The 22,878-nt window shown below is 36.6% G+C and overlaps 3 protein-coding genes across 3 annotated transcripts; 2 read left to right on the top strand and 1 right to left on the bottom strand.

Moving 5' to 3' along the window:
• The first annotated feature begins 128 nt into the window (after nt 1-128).
• Nucleotides 129-11,861, top strand: LOC141438963 (pseudouridine-5'-phosphatase-like). The gene is made up of 5 exons (XM_074103043.1): nt 129-736; nt 819-1,037; nt 10,721-10,939; nt 11,326-11,555; nt 11,660-11,861. The coding sequence occupies exons 1-5, from the start codon at nt 604-606 to the stop codon at nt 11,837-11,839; spliced, it is 981 nt and encodes a 326-aa protein (XP_073959144.1). The 5' UTR covers nt 129-603; the 3' UTR covers nt 11,840-11,861.
• A 97-nt stretch (nt 11,862-11,958) lies between these two features.
• On the top strand, nt 11,959-15,475 carry LOC141438958 (pseudouridine-5'-phosphatase-like). Its single transcript, XM_074103038.1, has 4 exons — nt 11,959-12,313; nt 12,395-12,613; nt 14,321-14,553; nt 14,984-15,475. Exons 1-4 carry the CDS (start codon nt 12,262-12,264, stop codon nt 15,167-15,169), a joined length of 690 nt encoding a protein of 229 aa, XP_073959139.1. The 5' UTR covers nt 11,959-12,261; the 3' UTR covers nt 15,170-15,475.
• A 49-nt stretch (nt 15,476-15,524) lies between these two features.
• On the bottom strand, nt 15,525-17,650 carry LOC141438959 (pseudouridine-5'-phosphatase-like). The gene is made up of 4 exons (XM_074103039.1): nt 17,398-17,650; nt 17,083-17,301; nt 16,336-16,568; nt 15,525-16,045 (listed from the first exon to the last, which is right to left on the bottom strand). Exons 1-4 carry the CDS (start codon nt 17,450-17,452, stop codon nt 15,869-15,871), a joined length of 684 nt encoding a protein of 227 aa, XP_073959140.1. The 5' UTR covers nt 17,453-17,650; the 3' UTR covers nt 15,525-15,868.
• Between the last annotated feature and the right edge of the window lie 5,228 nt (nt 17,651-22,878).

Here is a 22,878-nt window from a genome sequence, read left to right as displayed (position 1 = left end):
GCTTATATAAAATAATACGAGAGAGAGGGAGAGTATGATACGAACTTCGATTTTCGTAGTAGTTCCCCAGGTGCTAATAGAAACATGCGTTGCACGACGTGGCATGGCGTCGCGTTTTACTAGTATGTTTCCGCCTTAAAGCGCGCCGATACTAGCACCTGTCGGAACTAGGTCCCCTTTGGGCAGAGCAAACAGTGGCCTACAGGTTGAGCTTTGAGCGTGGTAAGGGCACTTCAGTTCAGATTGCCAGCCAGTGCCAACCAAGCCAGTGCAGTGCCAACCATTGCCCTATACACCTTTGTTAACTTGCTCGATGTGCCAGCCAAGCCAACTTTCTCATGCAAGTGTCAATTTCAAAACGTAACGTAACGTCAGTGTCAGTGTCATTTTCAATGATTTTCAAAAGAATTACGTCTTAGCCGGCAGGACCAAAAATAACAAAATAATAATTGTTTAGAAACTACGTTTATGAAAGAATATTCATGTCATCGTTACATCAATATTTCTCATATTGCGTTTTTTAGATATATTTTTTTAACGGATAACGGCAAAATACACTAATACTTAAACTAAACATTGGCAAACATTTATTGTCCTCTTCTGATGTACAAAGCTATACAATTTATAAAAAATATAAACTTGGACTTAAAACAACTCTTGAAAATAAAAACTGTAACCATGATTGCGTTTTCTCCAGTTACTCACGTTCTTTTTGACATGGATGGTCTTTTACTTGGTAAGTAACTTGCGACATATTGTGTGTGAAACTTCTCAATACTTACTATTTTGATAATTATTTTACTCTTTTCATATCGTAGACACCTCAAGGTTGTACACAACTGCCTTCCAAAATATTGTGTCTAAATTTGGTAAAAATTACGACTGGGAAACCAAAGTTAAACTCATGGGATTGCAAATGCATGAGGCAGCTGATTTTATGATAAGTAGACTTGACCTACCAATGTCTCGTGATGAATTAATTGAAGAAAGTAACAAGCAATTTGCTGTTCTGCTCCCTGATAATCAGCTTTTACCAGGTAGAGTTATTTTTATTTATTAACCCTTAGGCTAAGTGCAGATGAACGCATGGTGTTGACTCGGCGCGCGGGATTGTAAATCAATGTTGCTGTTTACATGATGGTACCCCATTTTATACTATTTTCCTACTTTCCACGGAGTATCCCATCTTAGGCCTCTAGGTTGGCAACACATCTGCAATACCCCTGGTGTTACAGATGTTTATGGGCGGTGGTGATCTCTTAACATCAGGAGACCCACTCGATCGTTTGCCATTCAGTTGAATAAAAAAAAAGGAAATAACCACACTCATACTGATTACAATTTTAACTTCCTTACTTATTTATTTTAATTGCCCATGATGACTGTCTCCACTCTTTATACTCATATTGTTCATATAGTGCGCATATCATATCCTTTCCTTTTATCTTTATTGTTTTTGCACAATTTATGCATTTATGTCATCCACTCTATATACTCTGTTTTGTCTTCATATACGTGTTCTACAGGTCTGCCTCAGTTAGTTCTGGCAGAATATCAGCGCTGCGGTCTCTGCAGCTTTATGCTGAGTCAGCACCTTTCTCCAACACTTGGCACCCATAGCTTATATAAAGCAAAATTTTTTTTTTGCCCCAAAGCTGCATTTGTTACAATCTCAATTGGCGCGCCGAGCCAACACCGCGCGTTCATCTGAACTTAGCCTTAATTTGGCCTTGTATGCCACAATGAACATGATTCAAGACTGTCTGTTTGTATTTTTTTTAAATGTAAGTAGAGTTTTTTGGACTATAAGTTAACAATGAGGTTTGAATCATGAACTTTTTTAATTTTGTCAAATTAAGGGAAGAACTTTCTTTTTACAAGGAATCCTCAATAAAGAATTTAAAATATTTTTCTTCAGGAGTGCAACGTTTAATTGAGCATTTACACAAACACAACATTCCTTTTGGACTTGCCACAAGTTCATCCAAAGAAGGCTATGAGATGAAGACAAGCAAAAATCACTTGGAACTGTTCTCACTGTTCCCTTATAAGACATTTGGTTCAGACCCTGAAGTAAAGAAAGGGAAGCCTGCTCCTGATACCTTCCTTGTGGCTGCAACCAAATTCCCTGATAAGCCAGCTCCAGCTCAGGTATTGTGTTCCATTAGGTATACTTACAATATCTATGTGTGTAATGTAGTGTTAGTCACAAGGAAACTGGTTATTTGTTACAAAAATCCAGTTTTGAAGAATGAAATTTAACACCTTTATCTATCACCCTTTCACTGTGCTATAACTAGACCCCGTTATCGGAAGTGCAATCTGGTAGCTTGACATTCTTAGGGATGGGTAAAAAATATTTTAAAATACTGACTAAATGTCGATAATACCGTAGCTTGAGGTCCTGGGTTTGATTCCTGGCTGGGGCAGATATTTGTATGAATAATACAATGTTTGTTCTTGGGTCTTGGATGTTAAATATGTATTTATCTATATAAAAATATTTATCCGTTGCCTAGTATCCATAGTACAAGCTTTGCTTAGTTTGGGACTAGGTCAATTGGTGTCAAGTGTCACATGATATTTATATTTATTTATTTATAATTTTTCTTTACCATAATGACAGTCTAAGGCTTTAATTCAACGTGTTTATTTTGTAAAACAGGACCACAAAACACAGATAGTTCAGAAGTCAATCTCCTGTATGTACTTTACTTTTCATACCTACGCTCGGCGGTCACTCTAAGGTTGTCAACTTATGCCACAGTGTAAGAAAATGTACAGTGCTTAATGTTCTTTGTCTGAGCGCGAAATGCCGACAATCGGCTAGACACTGGAAATGTATCAGGGTTGTCACAAAAAAGTAATATGCAAGTATGTTCCTATAATAAGGTATGTATAAATTAATGTGGGTATAATGATGTACCTGCATTCATTACTGCCTACAGTCCATTCGGGATAACATTGGACTCTAGAAGGTCACAGAAGAAGGGGTTCTAAAAATTTTTTTTTGTGAAGTAATAATGATGATGATGATGATGAATAAAAGAAGTAATACGATGAAGTCGTAATTTTGTTTAGTTTGTACTTAAGTAGATATATTATTACTTAATATCGATGCCTTAGTTCACACTTATACCGACTCGCGATTGTCGGGAATTAAAAAACTAATGTGCGCGCGTGTGTGTGGCTGTGTGTCTGTCTGTTTCTTTTTTGAATGCGGTTTTTTTGATAATGCCGCCACAGATGCCGCCTAGCAAGCAACCGCTCACAGTCTGCGCCGCGCCCCGCCCCGCACCGCGCCTCGCCGTCGGAGGCTTGTTGGCATGGCAACCGTGTTGCATCCCCTTTACTGTCTAAAAGTTTCTCATGAACATTTTTTTTAATAGGTAGTAATTACGTACACTTAACGGACAGACCGGGGGATTTTATTTTACGTAATTTAAGGAATCTCAATAGTCCATCATTAACGGCTGTACGACGTTGACATACAGCCGTATACTTCACATGTACAACCTTGTACAACGCATTTATAATAAATTGGCCACTCGGAACAACTATTAAATTATATTCACGAAAAATTGCGACACTCTTCGCAGCCAGTACCATCGCGCACTGAACGTCGGACGGAGTGCACGGGGCGCCCGCGGGGCCACGCCGCTCTCCCCCGCACCGCACCTCATCGTTGCTGTCTAGACTAGACGGTCGAGTTTAGTGACTTTAAGTTCTTAGACTTTGCTTGTGCACCAAAAAACTATCGTGGTAGTGGCATTTGTATCTAGTTGTTTGATTTATTATTGAGAATGAAACGGGAAGAATGGAAATATAAATTAATAACTAAAATATTTTAATTTTAATGTCATAATATATATATATTATAAATAATAATTTGTCACAGAAAATATCTTGCGACGATTTCGTTATTGGTGAAATTCACGATTATTTAATTTAAACAACCGTCAACTGAACAGTTATAATAACTTTTTTTTTGTTGCTCCATTATTGCACAAAAAAGTTCACAGACGCGTGTCTCAAGCGGATGGCACTCGCGCTCGCACTGGTCCCAACCGGTCCGAGATATCGTGTCCGTGAGCAGTGTCTGTGTGAGTTGCTCGAGCGCACTTGTATGGAGATTGATTTCTGAACTACTTATCTGTGTTTTGTGACAGGACTAATTACAAAATGAATATGTATTAACATTTTTTTTTATTATTATGAATAAAAATAATTTAATTAAATTATTAAACCCAATATATCTTGGCTCTATTCATTTTAAGAAATATGTCTCGTAATATTAATTTTTAATACTTAAAGAAATAATAATTTTTAATAAAAAAATTAGTTATTAATTATATTAGTTACGAGACATACTTCTAAAAATGAATAGATAGAACTAAGATACATTGGGTTGCGCGCCCGCCTCTGCGCCAGCCCCAACACCATCCTGGAGGCATTGCCCGAGCGATGCGACAGCCCTATGTTGAGCCGTTGGGGGCGCTTGCATGCGCCACCTCTAGTTTTATGTTAGTTTTAAGTTTTCTACTGTTATACTGGTTTTTTAATCAAAGTTATTATTATTTATATAAATTGAAAAATGGTAATATATATTTATTTTGTACCTAATTAGTCCTGCTTTACAAAATAACCATGTTTAATTAAAGTCTGACTGTCATTATGGTACAGAAAAATTATCGACATTAAGTATTTCAAAAAATATTTTTTACCCATCCCTAAATAATCCTAATTTGGTAGACTGTCAAGCTACCAATTTGCACCTCCGATAACGGGCTCTAGCTATAACAGTGGACAAACAAGAAGAGTGACACTGAACTAAAGTCTTTGAACAGCCTGTATCCTAAGAATTACCTTTTATCCTAAGTACACCACTTCATTTTAGAAGCTTTCATACTTTATTTTCAGTGTTTGGTGTTTGAGGATGCTGTAAATGGTGTGAAAGCTGCTAAGACTGCAGGGATGCAAGTGGTAATGGTACCAGATGCCAGACTTGATAGGAGCCTTACTAAAGAGGCGACACTTGTGTTAGATAGTTTAGAGGATTTCAAACCAGAAGTATTTGGTTTGCCTCCTTTTGATAATTAAATATAAAAAAAACATTGATGCATTATCATACAGAAAAGAAAGATACTGATATTTCTTTATGAGCATATTTATTATTAATAAGAATACTTTGAGATATTTATAAATGTATGTTTACATTTTATGACTTACAAATGAATATTTCTAAAGATGGCTTTCATCAGTGGTCTGGTGGTGGAAATTGATTCTTTGTACTTGAAATTATCTTATTTTGTTTTTACCTAAACAAGAATGATTATTGTGCTTTTAACATTTCATGTATAGGCTAACTATTCAGTGCAGGTGGTAGGACCTTGTGCAAGGTCCGCCCGGATTGCTACCACCATCTTGCTCGCTAATCCTGCCGTGAAGCAGCAGTGCTTGCACTGTTGTGTTTCGGCGTGGAGAGTCAGACAGCCGGTGAAATTACTGGTACTTAAGGTATCCCATCTTAGGCCTCTAGGTTGGCAACGCATCTGGTGGTATTGCAGATGTTTATAGCGGTGGTGATCTCTCACCATCAGGAGACCAGACCAGTCGAATAAATAAAATATACCTGTGGCTTTACCCCAGTGAAAGAGTAAAAATTAGGCTCACTCCATCCTGAGGAATTTTTAAAAGTCCTTGTCTTAGTCCTTATCAACCTCTGTGGATTGGATACTATAGTTTACGAGTTGGTCGCGTCACTCTTCCAGGGGCGTCGCGAGAAGGTATACGCACGCTTAGAATGAAACTGACACAATTCGAAATATTAGAATTTCTGAAATAAACTTTGTGCTAAACCCTAAAACTTTGTGATTTTGTCAGTTTAAGCGTGCGAATATGTAGGTACAAGCCCGCGGCTTCGCCTGCATTAGAAATGGCTTAATGCTGTCTTAACTCGACTGTTGTAAATACGGTATTTGACAACTCCTGAATTTGCCATATCTTAATATTATTATGAAAATATAGATATACATACAGTGTTTAGCGAAGAGAAAACTGAAATCGGTTGAAAATTGGATTTATAGTAAATTTTTGAAAAATCTATATACCTGTCTCTTTCTCGAACGCTTTTCTCTATGCAGCAAGTATGGCGGTACTGGCGTGTGACGTCACATGCCAGTATGTCTTTCTCTGTCTAATCTTGAATTTCAAACCCACATAACTTTCTTATTTGTAAAAATAGAATAAAAACTGTTTCTTTATTCGATAACAGGCATTGTGTAGTTTTAATTTATAAAACATATAAGTACAAAAATAGTCAAATAAGTACCGTATTATGCTGTGCAATTTTTTTTAATATATAACGACAGACGTTTACTTACACGATTCTTGTTACCATGGCAACGCAATCTCAACTCAATCAACGCTATCGCGTATGAATTCGCCACTAGAGGCGCTAGTGTAGCGTGAGGTCTCCGAAATGTCAAATCTCATAGTTTTTGGGTGAGCTACGCGGGTTTATTTATAATTAGAATAATTTTGTGAATGTTTTGCAATATCTGAAATTAATTATGGCAAATATGCGTTCCGGGGCAATGAATGTCTGTGTTTTGAGACAGTTTTGTCTTTCGGAAACCTTTGTCCTCCCTTTTTTCCGAACAAAACGGGGACTATGCAACACTGTGGCATGCTCGATATTTTTATGGTACGGTTCTAAGGTGTATTAATAAATATGATTTTAATCTTAACTTTGTTTTCACGCCCGTAATAACAGACTTTGAAAGCCATACTTCCTCACGCAACAGTGCGCCATCTAGTGAGACAAAAAACGATAGCCCTCATTAATTTCTTAGTTTGGCCTTTTGGTTTGGCTTGAAAAAAGGTTACGGTAACAATTTGAAAGGACAACGTTCGCTCGCACAACGCCATCTATTGATTGCAAACGAAGTTAACACGTCATCTTAAGAGCCGAGGTGCGGTATATCCCGTATATCTACCGTTCTTGGATTGTGCCTGCCAATCTTGTTTAAACTTAAAATATTATCCCATGGGAACGCATTACCGGGATATCAAGTATATGTTGTATATATCAAGTATATGTTGTATATTCAAACTTCTTTCCTCGCACGACGAAGATTTGGAATCAGCTTACAGCGGCAACATTCCCGGAGCGTTACAACTTAGGGATCTTTAAAAAACGAGCCTATCAATTCCTTAAAGGGTCGGCAACGCACCTGTGATTCTCCTCGTGTTGCGGGTGTCCATGGGCGACGGTGATCGCTCTCCATCAGGTGACCCGTCTGCTCGTTTGCCCCCTCATTTTATATATATAAAAAAAAATGTGTCAATGCAGATCTTTGTTTATCTGTACTGTATGCCAAGTTTCATGTAAATCCGTTAAGCTGTTATTGCGTGATTCGGTAACAAACATCCATACATCTTCACAAACTTTCTCATTTATAATATTAGTAGGATCTAGAGCTACATACATCTATTTTCTTTTATAAGGGTGTTGCAGAAAACTAATATCACTAATATCATGTAAAGGAGTTGCAGTATTGAAAATGGATGGATGGGATCCCCTGCCTATCTGATTTGTGTAGGTATAAACCTACATATATCTACCAATCTGTGGTTTAGGCTGTGCTGTCTGATTATCAAGGAACATACATAGGTAGATAGATGAAAAAACAAACCACGCAATGGTACTCACTAATGCTCAAATAAACGTTTTGCATATTACAAGACAATAAAGATAACGGATTTTATATTACAGTACCTATGCATTGACTTGAGACATCATCCAAACTCAAACCGAAACAAGCTTTTAAAGATATAAAAGTTTATTATCAATCATATTCTAATGACTTAAGGATTAAAGTGGCGTTTTTTAAGTGCTCAACAGGTATTCGAGGATCAGGCACAATTACTACTTGTATGTTCGCAGCTTTCACCCCATTTAATGCATCTTCAAATACAAGGCACTGAAAAAGTAGGTTGTAATTTAGGAATTATTTCGATTAAATAAAACATTGGTCCACTTTTTGCAAGTTTCCTACTTACATCTTCAGGTTTGGGGTTGTCTGGGAACCTAGAAGCACAGACTAAGAAGATTGCAGGGCCTGGCTTTCCCTAAGCAACTTCAGGGTCAGATGAGCCCATGGTGAGATGCTGGAAAATTCCCAATAAATTTTTATGGTTTCCCATTTTCAAATCAACACTATGTTGTTTGGAGCTTGTAGCTAATGCCATTGGAACATTATTCTAATGCAAGTGAGAATAATTTCCTTGCTCCTAGAAAATTAAAAAGATTGATCAACTAAATTATAAAGTTCCTATGATATGATAAACTGGCTCAGGCCTGAAATATTCGTTTTCCTAAAATGTATTTTTTGCAAAATGTCCGCTTTTCAGAATGTCAACACGTCTTTTGCGTAATGTCAGCTCAAAATGTCAGCTATTTAAAATTGCCTGTCTCCAAGAATGACAGTTTTTGTATAATGTTCGCTTTTCAGAAAGTGCTTATGAGCCTTGTTGGCATGCCAGAAAGTCTTATTCCCAAAATGTCTCCAAACATGGTCTTCAAACAATCAAATTTCATCTAAACGTCATTATTCATTAATATTATCTTGAATGCCAGTAATTTTATATTAGTTATAGATATTTATGCATGCAAGCAATTAAACCTTTTACATTTAGAAATTGATTTGAAAATAACATTATTATTATGGGAAAACAAACATAACAAGACTATAGCCTATTTAAAAAAGTGAACATAACGGGAAAGCAGAAATTATGGTAATGCTAATATTATAGCAACATTATAAATAGACGACTTCCTGAGATTGTACACATTTTAAACAGCAGACATTTTGAGAAAGCTGACATAATAGAAGTGCTAACACGCAGACGTTCATTTTAGAAAACAGAGATTCATGCTGAGCGATAAACTATAATTAATTAAACCTGGCATGAGTTGGACTTTAGGAAACAGTAACTTTAGTTCCGTGGTGGCCTAGTGGTTTGACCTATCGCCTCTCAAGCAGAGGGTCGTGGGTTCGAACCCCGGTTCGCACCTCTGAGTTTTTCGAAATTCATGTGCGGAATTACATTTGAAATTTACCACGAGCTTTGCGGTGAAGGAAAATATCGTGAGGAAACCTGCACAAACCTGCGAAGCGATTCAATGGTGCGTGCGAAGTTCCCAATCCGCACTGGACCCGCGTGGGAACTATGGCCCAAGCCTTCTTGTTCCGAGAGGAGGCCTTTGCCCAGCAGTGGGACGTATATAGGCTAGGATGATGATGATGAACTTTATTTCAGAGAAACATTGCTTCATAAAGCCTTTCACTGTTACATCCAAATTTCCAAATCAAATATTTGTATGATTTTTTCTGCACACTCATGACCTTGGAAACCAAGTAGCGCTGCACGTGTATGCTTCAAAGTTCAATTTGGATAAAAAATACTCATTGGCTTTTAGGCCTATCTGTACAGAATCACTTTTTAAAGTCTGGTTCACACATCCCAACCAAGTCGTGGCATGCAATCGATAGGTGACACTTTCCCGGCCTGGATAATACCGACACGGAAATACCGCCCCTGTAGGGCTACTACGAAACTCGAAGTTCGTATCGTACCGTCCCTCTCGCTCTCGTATTAAATAGCATGTGTCAGAGGGACCGCATGACACGAACTTCGAGTTTCAAGTTTCGTAGTAGCCCTACTGTTTATTGTGTACTATGAGCTTCTATGGGCTAGACCGGTTGCCAAAAAAGTTGAAGTTGAAGCTTCTATGGGCGTGTGCAAAGGTGTCTACACGAAAAAGAGGGTCGGTATTTCCAAGTGTGTATTATCCGGGCCGGGAAAGGGTCACCCCGAACGTTGACGGATTTGATTGACGCGGTTTGTCAGAATAAGGCCGCGGTCACATGAATTCGCTCGACGCTCGTTTCCAGTGTCAAATCTGGTCACGTGACAAAGCTGAAAATGTTGAGCTTTATCGGAATTATCGCTGAAAAAAAAACCTATTAAATTTCGGCAAAAACACATTTATTTATTTCATTCACTAATTTCTTTTATTTGTACCACTGCCACGACTGGTACTAAATGAGATTAAGAAATCAACTTCCAAGGCCAAGATCAATCCTGCAAGAAGCCATCTTGTCGCTGCTGTTCAACGCGGCGACTTGGCGCTACTTTATTGAGTCGCGGGAAATTCAAAATCGCCTTCAAAATGGGGTCACGTGACCAGATTTATCGCTGCAATGCAATCGAGCGACGAGCGACTGCATGTGGGGGCACCTAGGATATCATCCGTTTTGACTGACATTGACATGACCATGACTGACATACTTACTTATTTATTTGACAGTTGACACACCGTTTGTTTTTTTGCCATTGCATTGCCGGTGTGGTGTACACGGTGTAATTTATGGTTTATTCAAATCAAATTTATATTTTATCAATATTGTATATTTTTAAAAATACGCAACGTATTATGGCTGCTTTTACTCCGGTAACACATGTCCTTTTCGATATGGACGGTCTTATACTAAGTAAGTTCCTAATATATTTATTATTTATTGTTGTTTGTTTGATGTTTTTCACTCTACCAAACCTAACTAACCTATGACATTTTTCAAAATAGATATTACCTTAATTTAGGAGACTTTTTTTTATTTCTTAATTATTTATTCTAAATTTCACTACATTACAGATACTGAGGAATTATACACAGTTGCGTTTCAGAACATTGTGTCTAAATTTGGCAAAAACTATACATATGAATTGAAAGTAAGCCTCATGGGTTCACAAGCGCATGAGACCGCTGATAGGATCATAAAAGCTTTGGATTTACCATTATCTCGGGATGAATTTGTTGATATCAGTAAAAAGGAATTTGCTGATTTATTTCCAACTACAGAAGTTTTACCTGGTGATTATTGAATATTACTAATAAAATAGAAACAGTTCCAGCTTAACCTCGTAAGGTCAAAATTCAATTATTAGAATTTGAAACGGGGCTCTTTCACCACCCATTTATTAATTTTATTCGATGGATAAACATGAGGCTGTCGCCGTCTATTCAAACAAAACAAACAGAGACGGAGTCACATTTATCCGACAGATAAATTTAATCAATGGATGCTGAAACAGGGGATTAATGTCAATCAATAAAAGTTGACTATGTCCTAAATTTAGGATGTTGGGTCTTACAAGGTTAATATTAGTTAAAAAAATCTTACTGGCTAGAAAACTGAAATTGACAATGGAATTCACTTACTTTGGGAGTTTTTAACTGTCTTTTTAAATATTTTTTAGGTGCAAGAAGGTTGATTGAACACCTGCACAAACACAACATCCCCATTGGACTGGCTACCAGTTCAAGTGTTGAAAGCTATGAGTTGAAGACCAATCATCATCAGCAATTGTTCTCATTGTTCCCCTTTAAAACATTTGGTTCAGACTCAGAAGTGAGACAAGGAAAGCCTTCTCCTGACATATTTTTTGTTGCTGCTGGTAGATTCCCAGACAAGCCTGATCCAAGCAAGGTTAGTTTGAAAAGGCCTATTTATTACAAATATGTTATGCTACCAAATATTCATAATATTACTCATTCTTGGTAAGTCCCATTTACCAGTAATTTTATTTTCAGTGCTTGGTGTTCGAGGATTCTGTGAATGGTGTGAAAGCAGCTAAAGCGGCTGGAATGCAAGTAGTAATGGTGCCAGACTCTAGGCTTGATAAGAGCTATACTAAGGAGGCTACATTAGTACTGAACAGCTTAGAAGATTTCAAGCCAGAAGTGTTTAGTTTACCTCCTTATGATGACTAATTTTGAAAGTAGAACTAAATCGTTACAAAGAGTCCAGCATAATTTTCTCACAGCAATTTGTTTTTTTGCACCACACAACACTTCTGAAATATGTTATATAATTTATTAATGGCCTGAAATATGAATCAGCATTTTTTTTGCTCCATGACAAAGTACTTAATCTTTATCTCAAATAGGATATATTTTATATTTCTGTATTATTTATGAGATGACTGATAATACAATTAAAACTTTAAATACAGTGTAGAATAGGCTTAAGGCTTATGCAATATCACACAGATAAGATACATCTGTAATGGTAATGTGAATAATATGTGGCATCATGTCTCTTTTATCTGACATTACATCACAGCCTCAATTTATTGTATAGTACAAAACTGCTTTTGTGGTTAAGTAATTTTTGTTTTACGCTAAAATAAAATATGTATCAAACGGTGAGCCATGTTTTATTTGACATGGATGGACTTATTTTGAGTAAGTGAAATGTAATGTAATTTTCCATAATTAATAATTACTTTAATTTAATAATTACATTATTAATAATTCTATTAACAGATACTGAAGAGCTGTACACAATAGGATTTGAAAATATAGCATCTCGTTATGGAAAGAAATTCACTTTTGAATTAAAATGTAAAATCATGGGACAACAAACCAGGGAATTTGCGAAAATGATCATCGAGGGCCTTGACTTACCCCTCACAGTTGATGAATTTATAGTGGAATCCCGGGAAATCTTTAATGAACTTTTCCCTAATTGTAAAGTGTTGCCAGGTGAGTCCAATATTCATTTTTAGGGTTCCATACATCTAACTGATAAATTATAAATAAATTTCAGGACTTACCATTGAACTTGGCACCCATTTAGATCTCACTTCTTTTGTTGTTAAAGTTAACAATCAAGGCACATATCATTATATTGAACTTGGCTCTCATTTCACATTTATGTTTTGATGGGATATCAATACTTTTTGTATAGAAATAATTTCATTTAAAAATTATAATAAAATGATAAAACCCATCTACCTATCTGGATGCTAAATTTGAACTTTCTATAAACCATTCAGAATAACATTGGACTTTAGAAGGTCGCAGAAGAAGGGGATCTAAACATGTTTTGTGAAGTTGTAATAATGATGATGGTGATGATGAATAAAAGAAGTGAAGTCATAGTTTTCTTTAATTTGTAAGTAGAATAATAGTGAGGTACTTACAAAATAACACAATATTAATACGTAATCTGCTACATAATATTAATTCGATTTATATTTTATACATATTTAATAACTGTGTTTCGTGGACTCATCCACTCTCATTCCCTGTTTAAAAATATTCTACTCATAGTGTCTGCTATGAAGTTCAAGCTTTTTTCCATTCCAAATTTCATCAAATTTAGTGCAGTGCTTTCTGGCGATTAAAAACAAAACAAAAATAAAGTACAGAATATTTCTTGGCTTGAGTTAATATTATAAACGTTCCGTTTCTTGCGGAATGTTCTTTACCTCTGCCTCTTTAGGTATTTTATAGGAAGACGTTCCCGTTTTTAACAAAACAGACAGTTTTTTTATTGTTTTTAAATTATGATAAGAAATATCAAGGAACAATCTCACTAACTAATATTAATTATAATTGCGAAAGTTTGTAAGTCTGTATGTTACACCTACCTCTTAACCGCTGAACCAATTTAGGTGAATTTCGGTATACAGATAGTACAAGTCCCAGGGAAGGGCATAGATAGTTTTAATCCCGGAAAATTGCATAGTTCCCGCGGGATAGCAATAAACGAATTCTACGTGAACGGAGTCTCGGGCAACTGTTAGTTAATGAATAATTGAAACTAATTTAGACGTCTTCGATATTTTAATTAGAATTAAGTTTAGAACGTATACTACGTGTCTTCGACTTCGGGCTTCTAATACTCTCGTTCGTAATTCCTTATTTACCGCCCTTAAGGCACAATGTACAATTTTTAACCCCCGACGCAAAAAAAGGGTGTTATAAATTTGACCGCTATGTGTTTCTGTGTGTACGTGTCTGTCTGTGGCGGCACCGTAGCTCTTTAAACGGGTGGACCGATTTGAATGCGGTTTTTTTTTATTTGAAAGCAGGTTTTCTAGCGATGGTTCTTAGACATGTTTTATCAAAATCGGTTCAGCCGATTAACAAAATAGGGGGTTTTACAACTTTTTGTTGGTTAGGTTATTGGCAACTAAATTTGTACAGAATTAAGTGTGCTAGTTAGCCTAACTCGCACTTGGCCGGTTTATTATCTATTCTATTAAGGGGCTGTTTCACCATCCATTGATTAGTGTTAACTGACGGTTAAGTGTGATGCCGTCTCTACTTGTTTTGTTCGAATAGACGGAGACGGCATCACAATTAACCGTCAGTTAACACTAATCAATGGATGGTGAAACAGCCCCTAAATAATCATAAAACATGTTTAATTCTAGCATTGATTGATATATTATTATATTGCAGGAGTTGAAAAGCTTATTCACCATTTACATAATAGCAAAATACCCATAGGATTGGCAACAAGTAGTAGCAAAGAGTCGTATGAGCTCAAAACTCAGAAACATCAGGATTTATTTGATCTGTTTCCATACAGAACTTGGGGTTCATCAGACCCTCTTGTAAGGTTGGGCAAACCGCATCCGGATATATTTTTGGTGGCAGCCAATAAATTCCCAGATAAGCCGAAAGCAGAAGAGGTAAATGTTGCGTGTCATCATCATCATCTCAGCCTATATATGTCCCACTGCTGGGCACAGGCCTCCTCTCAGAACAAGAGGGCTTGGGCCATAGTTCCCACGCGGGCCCAGTGCGGATTGGGAACTTCACACGCACCATTGAATTGCTTCGCAGGTTTGTGCAGGTTTCCTCACGATGTTTTCCTTCACCGCAAAGCTCGTGGTAAACTTCAAATGTAATTCCGCACATGAATTTCGAAAAACTCAGAGGTGCGAGCCGGGGTTTGAACCCACGACCCTCTGCTTGAGAGGCGATAGGTCAAACCACTAGGCCACCACGGCTTCATGTTGCGTGTACCTTTCAATTAATATTGAAGTTTTTTTTTTCAAATGGAACAGTTAAATTTACTAGATTTTGGTTATTTTTTTTTAATTTAAATTAATTTTCCAGTGCTTAGTATTTGAAGATTCGTTGAACGGTGTACTCGCAGGCCGCGCGGCGGGTATGCAGGTGGTGATGGTTCCCGATACGCGCCTCGACCGATCGCTTGCAGTAGAAGCCGGCGCTACCTTAGTACTATCTTCTATGGAAGACTTCCGGCCAGAACTGTTTGGCTTGCCACCATATCTTCACTAATGCGACATACGAGAATGGAATAGGAGAGGTATTTTTATTTAAAAACTAGATAAGGCCATATCTAGACTAAATAAAATTACTATAGATATGTCAAATTTAATACTTAAATCTGTTAAATATTTTTATTACGTACTTACATTAATAAACATATTGTAAATAATATAATTAGTGTTAGTAATAATATGTTTAGTGTTTTTTTTATTGTATAACTGTTTTTAATAAATTATTATTGTATTATATAGATTATAAATAATAATTTTAAAATTTTCTTTGACATTGTTTGGTTTCTTTTGATTATTTGTGGTTTGTTTATTTTGTTATTCTATTTAATTTGACATATTTGTTTTATTAGTGTTTATTGTAATATATATAGGTCTTGAAGTTTATTAAATTTAGTAAGTTAGTTTACATGTATTAAACTATAGGAACACACATAATGCAACAACAATTAATATTTATTAAGTGGGCCTTTTTCTGCTACACATAGTATAATAATATAGTAAACAAAATCTATAAAATAATTGACTAGATTAAAGTCTACACAATCAAAATTATGTACATAATTTTAAGTTATAGACATGCAACACTGAGCCTAATGCTACAAACAATTGAATTGTTGGACTAACACTTAAGTACCGTACTTGTAGAACATCTCAAATAACCTTATTTTTAATTTATTCTTACCTTTCCTTTAAAGCTTTAATCAAATGAAGGAAGACCAAATGCTTCAGGTTTGAATTCTTCCAATGATTTTAAGACCAGTGTGGCTCCTTTAAGGTCTTCAGCTGGTATGCGAGGGTCGGGAACAACCACTACTTGCATGTTAGCATTGATTGCTGCTTTCATACCGTTAACAGCATCTTCAAACACGAGACACTGAAAAAGTAGTAATATGTTTCACTGTTTTACACTAATTTAAAATAATTCAGTACAGATGATTAAAGGAAGTAGCAATTCCGTGTTGTTTACAGTATTTTTTTTGTTTGGTTTCATTTATTTTTGATATATTGCTTGATATATTCACGTAAACCACATGGTCTGATTAATCAACAGAAATCAAAATGAACTTAAATTCAAATTAAACAAAATTTAAAGTACTGATTACTCTGTTGGTGTGCAATAAAGAGTTATTGTATTGTACAAATTTTGGTCAGTCAATTACTTACATCTTCAGCTTTAGGTTTGTCTGGGAACCTAGACGCACAGACTAAGAAGATTGCAGGGTCTGGCTTTCCTTTAGTAACTTCAGGGTCAGTAGATCCCATGGTGAGATGTTGGAACAATCCCAGAAATTCTGGAAAATTTTTCATTTTCAAATCGACACTCTCCTTGGAGGAACTTGTGGCCAGTGCTATCGGAACACCTTTGGAGTGCAAGTGCTCAACCAACTTTTTGGCTCCTGTAAATAGAAATATTTAAAATCAAACAAACCAGAATGGATGTGACATATTTATTACAGTCCTTATTGTCTAACACAATTGGAATCACAATCATTTTCACCAGTTTCTGTCACATGGTAAAGGAAAGAGACAGGGAATGTGTCCAAGTGCCTGCGTTGACAATGTGGCCACAGGACAGTTCAATCAACTTATTACTGACTTGTTTTGTAATAATTTGACCACCTTTTGTGCTTTTGATATTCAATGTTGACTGTAGATTATTATCAGCAATTTAAATAAGTAAAGCACTTTAGGAATTATGGACATATTTTGAAATCAAAAGTAATTAATTCCTGATATATGTGATTATTTGCTTCTTCACAAAATATGGTTACTTGGATATTTCAAAACTTCACCTGTACTAATCAGAAATAAGTACCTACAGTAATACACTTCATGGACAGTCATTAATATGTTTCAAAATTTTACATTCATGTGCATGCCAATAAAACCTGTTTCTATATTCAATTTTACCTGGCATCAGCTGGACTTTGGGGAACAGTACCTCACATTCCTTTTGACATAGTTTCATAAACTCTTCAATGGAAAGTGGTATGTCTAAGGTTTTAGTTATTTTCTCCGCACATTCATGACCTTGGAAACCGAGCAGACTCTTCTTCAATTCCCATGTAAACTCTTTATTGTACTTTGCACAAACTGCGGTAAACATTTGAGTATATAGTACTTCAGAATCTGTAACAATATTTTTTAGTAAGTAATATTACGCAACATTTAGTAAAACAGTAAAATAATACGCTATGCAATACGTTACAAACTTTCGTGTCTTACCTATGAGCAGACCATCTAAATCGAAAAGTACGTGAGTTACTTTTTTAAACGCCATAATAAAGTAGGTAACGAATTTAACGAAATCAAATTCAATGTATTAGCTCGGTACAGTATTATTAATAGATCAATTCACAATTTAATCTCGCACCCCTTTCAATTAAATTCTTGAAAGTATAGCTCCATCGATACTATCGATGATTCCCACTGATTCCGCCAATAACGAGGTTGGAAAATACACTAGAGGTGGGTAAATCCGGATTGAAGATTCAAAAGAGTCAGATCCTCAAGCGGATCCGGACTCCTTTCAAATCTTATTGGGAGTTACTAACTCCGACTGGATCTATCGCCGTCACGCTCACTCACACTGAGCTCCGTCCGTCTGCTTCGCTCTCGCTCGGCTCGGATCGGATCGGCAGGGCTACTACGAAACTCGAAGTTCGTATCGTACCGTCCCTCTCGCTCTCGTATTAAATAGTATAAGTGTCAGAGGGACCGCACGACACGAACTTCGATTTTGGAGTTTCGTAGTAGCCCTGCGGATCGGATCTTGGACTTGGACTTATTATCTATGTTTGGTTGGCCGGTTCGGTTCGGTTCGGTTCGTAGTATTAGCCCTGCGGATCGGATCTTGGACTTGGATCTTAAGTATTATCTATGTTTGGTTGGTCGGTTCGGTTCGGTACTCGGACTTGGACTAACGAACGAATTTTCTCTCTTTCACGAATCTGTCAGTTCAGTCAGCGGTGGGCACCGCAGTACTACCGACACCGACCGACCGAACCGGGCCGGGGCGGATCGGCCATAGATAAATTAATAATCGCTCGAAAAAACCGGAGTCAATAAAGGAGTCGGATTCAATAAGCGGATTCGGTTGGATCTAGTGAGTCAGATACTTCGATGATTGAGATTTGTAAAATACACTATCAGTTTAGCCGTTGTTCGGTAGCATTAGGTAGATTCAGCGATTTCAGTGTGCGGTGCGTACCGCTTGCTTTACCAACCCCGGTTAGCAAAAAATTTAAATGTCGCTGTTCTGTCATTGTCAATGTCAGGTCAAATGTCATTTTTTTTTTTACCTTTGTTCTATAACGAGACCAAGATTCTAAGACTATACTGCCTATGAATGGCTAAAATATTGAAATCATTCAATTAAAAAAAAAACAATTATTGATAGTGCCACGAGAGTTGAAGTGAATGACTGATTACACACACAGCTACAAAAAGAACGGATAGCACAAAAGGAGAATGAATAAAATGAATGAGTAAATGTCAAAATCCTGCTGTCATTACATGACATGTTCTTGTGTGGGTGTCCTCAACTTTAGAGGCACTTACCCCAGTCAGGCCCAGTCCCAGTCACCCAATGACCTAACACCTACGATCTAAGTAAAATCAACATTAATTCAATTAAGCAATTTTTTGGCATTAAAAATGAGGTCAGGTTTGCAATTATATTCTTCAATAATCCACCAAAATTTATCTCCGCGACAGTAAAATTTTATAAAAAAAATCTTTAATAATTCTGTTAAAAATCAGGCGAAATTGCTATAAGCCTATTTACTTCATAATTTACTAGTTTTATTTATGTTCTTTGTAACACATGTAAAATCCACTTATTTTTTTTAAAAACTTAAAAAAAGGCTTCATCTTTACTAAAGAAAAAATCAAAAATGAATTACGATAGTGGCATAAAAGGTAAGTTTGTAAAGTTAAGGTTTAGGTATGTCTTCTTAAGGGGCTACCCGAGGTTTTCATAGATTTTTGACAAGTTTTGAATCGTATCCTACTTTTGCACTAAGTACAGATAGAATTATAAGTCAAACGGCTATCGGTTCTCCAATCTTTTATCTCCATTTTTGTCTACTGGATTTTGGAAAAAATGAATAATTAATTTTGTATGATTATTTTAAACATTGTCTGAAAAAACACTTATTTCGTATCTCTATTGACGTGAAAGATCTAACATATACGAAATCTACATATTTGGGTTCGTCTTTGACGTCTCTAAAACTGGTCGAGGGTTTTCATTTGAAACGCATTCAAACAAAAGTTATGGCCAGAAAACCAGTTTTTTGGCCTAAAATTGTTCAACTTTGATGCCAAATATCTCTAAGACAATGAACTTTTAAGTAAATATGGGATACTATGTTGCTTAAAGCCGTTGTTTTTAATATAATAAGCTACAAAAATCATTAGAAAACTAAGGAATTCAGATCGAAGGTCATTGGAGCATGGGATCCCCTTAACGTGCCTTGAGACTTTTTGTACTTATTTTTGCTGCTCATGTTATATCGGTTTAACAAAATACGTAATTTCCACTCATATCTATTGTTGGATTTTAAATGATACTTAATTATTTAAAATCCAATTTCTTGATAATACCTATGTCACTTAAAAGAATCTTATTTTATTATTTTCCTAATAGAAATTAGACGTATTACGAAATAATCACTTTAGTGCTTTTTTTTATTTCCTGTTAGATTTTGTGGATTCAGCTTGCGGATCTAAAAACTGAATTATTCAAACATATTTTGACAGTAAATTTACTGATAACATTTTTGTTCAAAAAAAATCACCGATTTTAGGGTACGATTTTTTTTACCAACTTCATAAACAGGAGGAGGTTATCAATTCTTTTCAATTTTTTTCACTGCTGCATACCTATCCAACGATACCCCACACTACAAGGTTGGATGAGAAAAAAAAATCACCCCCACTTTACGTCTAAACGTCTATGGGTTTTTTTTTAGATTTTTTTCATTGTACCTATCGTTTTGTCGGCATAGTTTACATATATATTCGTGCAAAATTACAGCTTTCTAGCATTGATAGTCACTGAGCAAAGCCGCGGACGGACGGACAGACAGACAGACAGACATGGCGAAACTATAAGGGTTCCGTTTTTGCCATTTTGGCTCCGGAACCCTAAAAACAGTAGTTTTTCTATTCTGTGATGATATCTACCTACTACCTATATTCACAATTTATTAAAGAATTTCAAGGAATGATGACCCAACAGAGACCTTAATTTAAAACATTTGACCGTGATTTGCCTAAGACTTACCTAATTCTTAATGAAAAACAAGCGTTTTGAAATACTTTTTTAAATTAAGGGAGGTCAGAAAACCAGTTTTTAGCAGAGACCTGTCTGGCCTGGGCCCTTATGATTGTCCAACCAGATTGTCTATTGGTTAGGTAATTGTTTATCTGGCTTCGAAGCTCGAGAAGAGAATGAATTAAATAATGTAGATCTATACTGCGATTTAGTAACGCCTAAAATGATGTTGAATGACTTATTTAGGAATGACAAATTCATCGACGAGTTCCCAGTGCTTCACTGCATCTCATCACCGGCGGGCGATTATTTGTGACACAAATACAACTATACTTAGACGAAACTGTCGACGTCATCGAGATTAATCTCTATCGCGCTATCTTACGTCTCCGTTTACCATTTACTAGGTACCTATTATCATTGGAGTATATAGGTAGGTACGTAGCGCAACTCTATGGGATTTCGCTATCGAGATCGACCTCATCGACCTCGACTACGATCTCTGGATCAGATTAGTCTCTTCAGGAAGTCGTCGTGCCTAAAGCCTTACCTTAAATCAGCTATTAAGGATACTCATAGCTGTTTTTCATTCCAATCGATACATAATCCATACTTCCAACAATAATATAAATGCGAAAGTGTGTGTGTGTTGTATGTTTGTCCGTCTTTCACGTGGAAACGGAGCGACGGATCGACGTGATTTTTGGATAGAGATGGTTGATGGGCCAGAGAGTGACATAGGTTACTTTTTATCCCGGAAAAATGCACAGTTCCCGAGGGAACAGCGCGCGGTAACCGAATTCCACGCGGACGAAGCCGCAGGCAAAAGCTAGTAAAGGTACATAATTTATACTTACTTTTAATGACGAGCCAGGCAGGTAGTATGCCATCATGCAAATGGTCTTCACAAAGGTAGGTAGGTATATTAGTGAAGAAATACTTGGTGGGCAATGTACAAGACATAGAGGTAGGTATATCAAGTCAGTTGTGCAATTATGTACGCTATACGCATTTACCTATACTTTGTTATAGTTTTAGTGAAAAATATCTGTCACATGTTTTATTGTGCCAAAACATGTAACGGTCGTTCGAACCGGATCAATACGCGGGAATGGCACTCCTGGTAGACGGAGAGCGGACTGCAAACTTTCGTACCTACTTGATACCGCGATGAAACGCACTATGGTTTCCCATAAAACAGTGCCCTTAGTGTAAGTTTTCGGTTACAAAATACGTCTCGATCGCGTTCGCGTTATAATCTCAATTTGTATGCAAACACGAACAGCGCCTCTAGCGGAACGTTTGCGATGTTCGTGTTTCCATGCAAATTGAGATTTTAACGCGAACGCGATCGAGGCGTATTTTGTAACTGAAAACATACACTAAGGGTACTGATGCTGAGTCCGAATTTGATAGTCTGCCACGGCCACAGAATAAGTAATACTACAAGTAACACGGCGGAACTTGCCGAAAGTACCAAAAAAATAGTCACTTCCGGTGCGAAAAAAGGGGCTTCATTTAACCCATCTGATACTGAAATAATAGTCATGGCATCAGTTAGGAATTTACTGGTACAGAAAAGCGAAATATGTCAGTATTTTTTTTTGCCGGATGTGCTCGCCAGACGCTCTCAAAGGTGACCACCAGGACCCCTAAATATACCCATCTGATACCAGCATGAAACCAATTGCAGTCGGTAGGTATGAACCTTCATTTTCGGAATATATAAGTCTGCCAAGGCTGTTTCTGCCGAAACACCTTGACATACGAGATCATGTGAGCAACCTCTACTCCGCTCAATATAGACTCTCCCTCTCTCCCTCCTCCATTCCTCATTTGTATGTTGATTTTGTATATCGACTGAATACTGTTCCTCTGAATACGCTCGTGACCGTATCATGATATGGTATGGTAATTTAAGACCCATTTCGTCAAGAAATCCTTTGAATTGACATACAAAATGACAAGTATTCGATCAATTAACGATAGTGGCCGAACCTACTCTTAAGACCTTACGCAAACGTATAAATAAATATTTAATTTAATTTCATTTCATTTCAATATTTCAACTATCTTCTCTCCAAAAATTTCATCAAGATCGGTACAGCGGTTTTGTCGGTAAAAAGTAGAAAATATGCAAAGAGAGTTTATGCATTTATTATATTGGTATGGTTTCTGCTGCTAGGTCTCTTAAAGTCCTTTTCTATAGTAACTATACTTTTTGGCTCTTTTCTATACTATGTAGTAAACGTAAGACGATCGTAATAAACGATTTCGTCAAAAGCCTACCTACTCGGTTTTTTTTAATTTGAATTTGTTTGGTAGCGTCATCTTATGATGAATATCAGAACTATCTCGAAAGACGCCATCTTTTGATGGGTAGCATGGACTAGATCAAACGCTACACAGTTACTCGCGGAACAGAA

The sequence above is a fragment of the Choristoneura fumiferana genome, chromosome 20, assembly GCF_025370935.1.
Source record: "Choristoneura fumiferana chromosome 20, NRCan_CFum_1, whole genome shotgun sequence".
NCBI lineage: Eukaryota > Metazoa > Arthropoda > Insecta > Lepidoptera > Tortricidae > Choristoneura > Choristoneura fumiferana.
The sequence above is the reverse complement of the archived record's forward strand: the minus strand, read 5'-3'. Positions and strand labels throughout refer to the sequence as shown.

Coding starts and splice junctions, on each gene's coding strand:
- LOC141438963 (XM_074103043.1), top strand. CDS start 604: ATGTACAAAGCTATACAATTTATAAAAAATATAAACTTGGACTTAAAA. Junction 1,038..10,720: donor TGATAATCAGCTTTTACCAG/GTAGAGTTATTT, acceptor ACTACATTACAG/ATACTGAGGAATTATACACA. Junction 10,940..11,325: donor AACTACAGAAGTTTTACCTG/GTGATTATTGAA, acceptor AATATTTTTTAG/GTGCAAGAAGGTTGATTGAA.
- LOC141438959 (XM_074103039.1), bottom strand. CDS start 17,452: ATGGCGTTTAAAAAAGTAACTCACGTACTTTTCGATTTAGATGGTCTG. Junction 16,569..17,082: donor CAAAGTCCAGCTGATGCCAG/GTAAAATTGAAT, acceptor TTCTATTTACAG/GAGCCAAAAAGTTGGTTGAG. Junction 16,046..16,335: donor ACAAACCTAAAGCTGAAGAT/GTAAGTAATTGA, acceptor CTACTTTTTCAG/TGTCTCGTGTTTGAAGATGC.
- LOC141438958 (XM_074103038.1), top strand. CDS start 12,262: ATGTATCAAACGGTGAGCCATGTTTTATTTGACATGGATGGACTTATT. Junction 12,614..14,320: donor TAATTGTAAAGTGTTGCCAG/GTGAGTCCAATA, acceptor ATTATATTGCAG/GAGTTGAAAAGCTTATTCAC. Junction 14,554..14,983: donor ATAAGCCGAAAGCAGAAGAG/GTAAATGTTGCG, acceptor TTAATTTTCCAG/TGCTTAGTATTTGAAGATTC.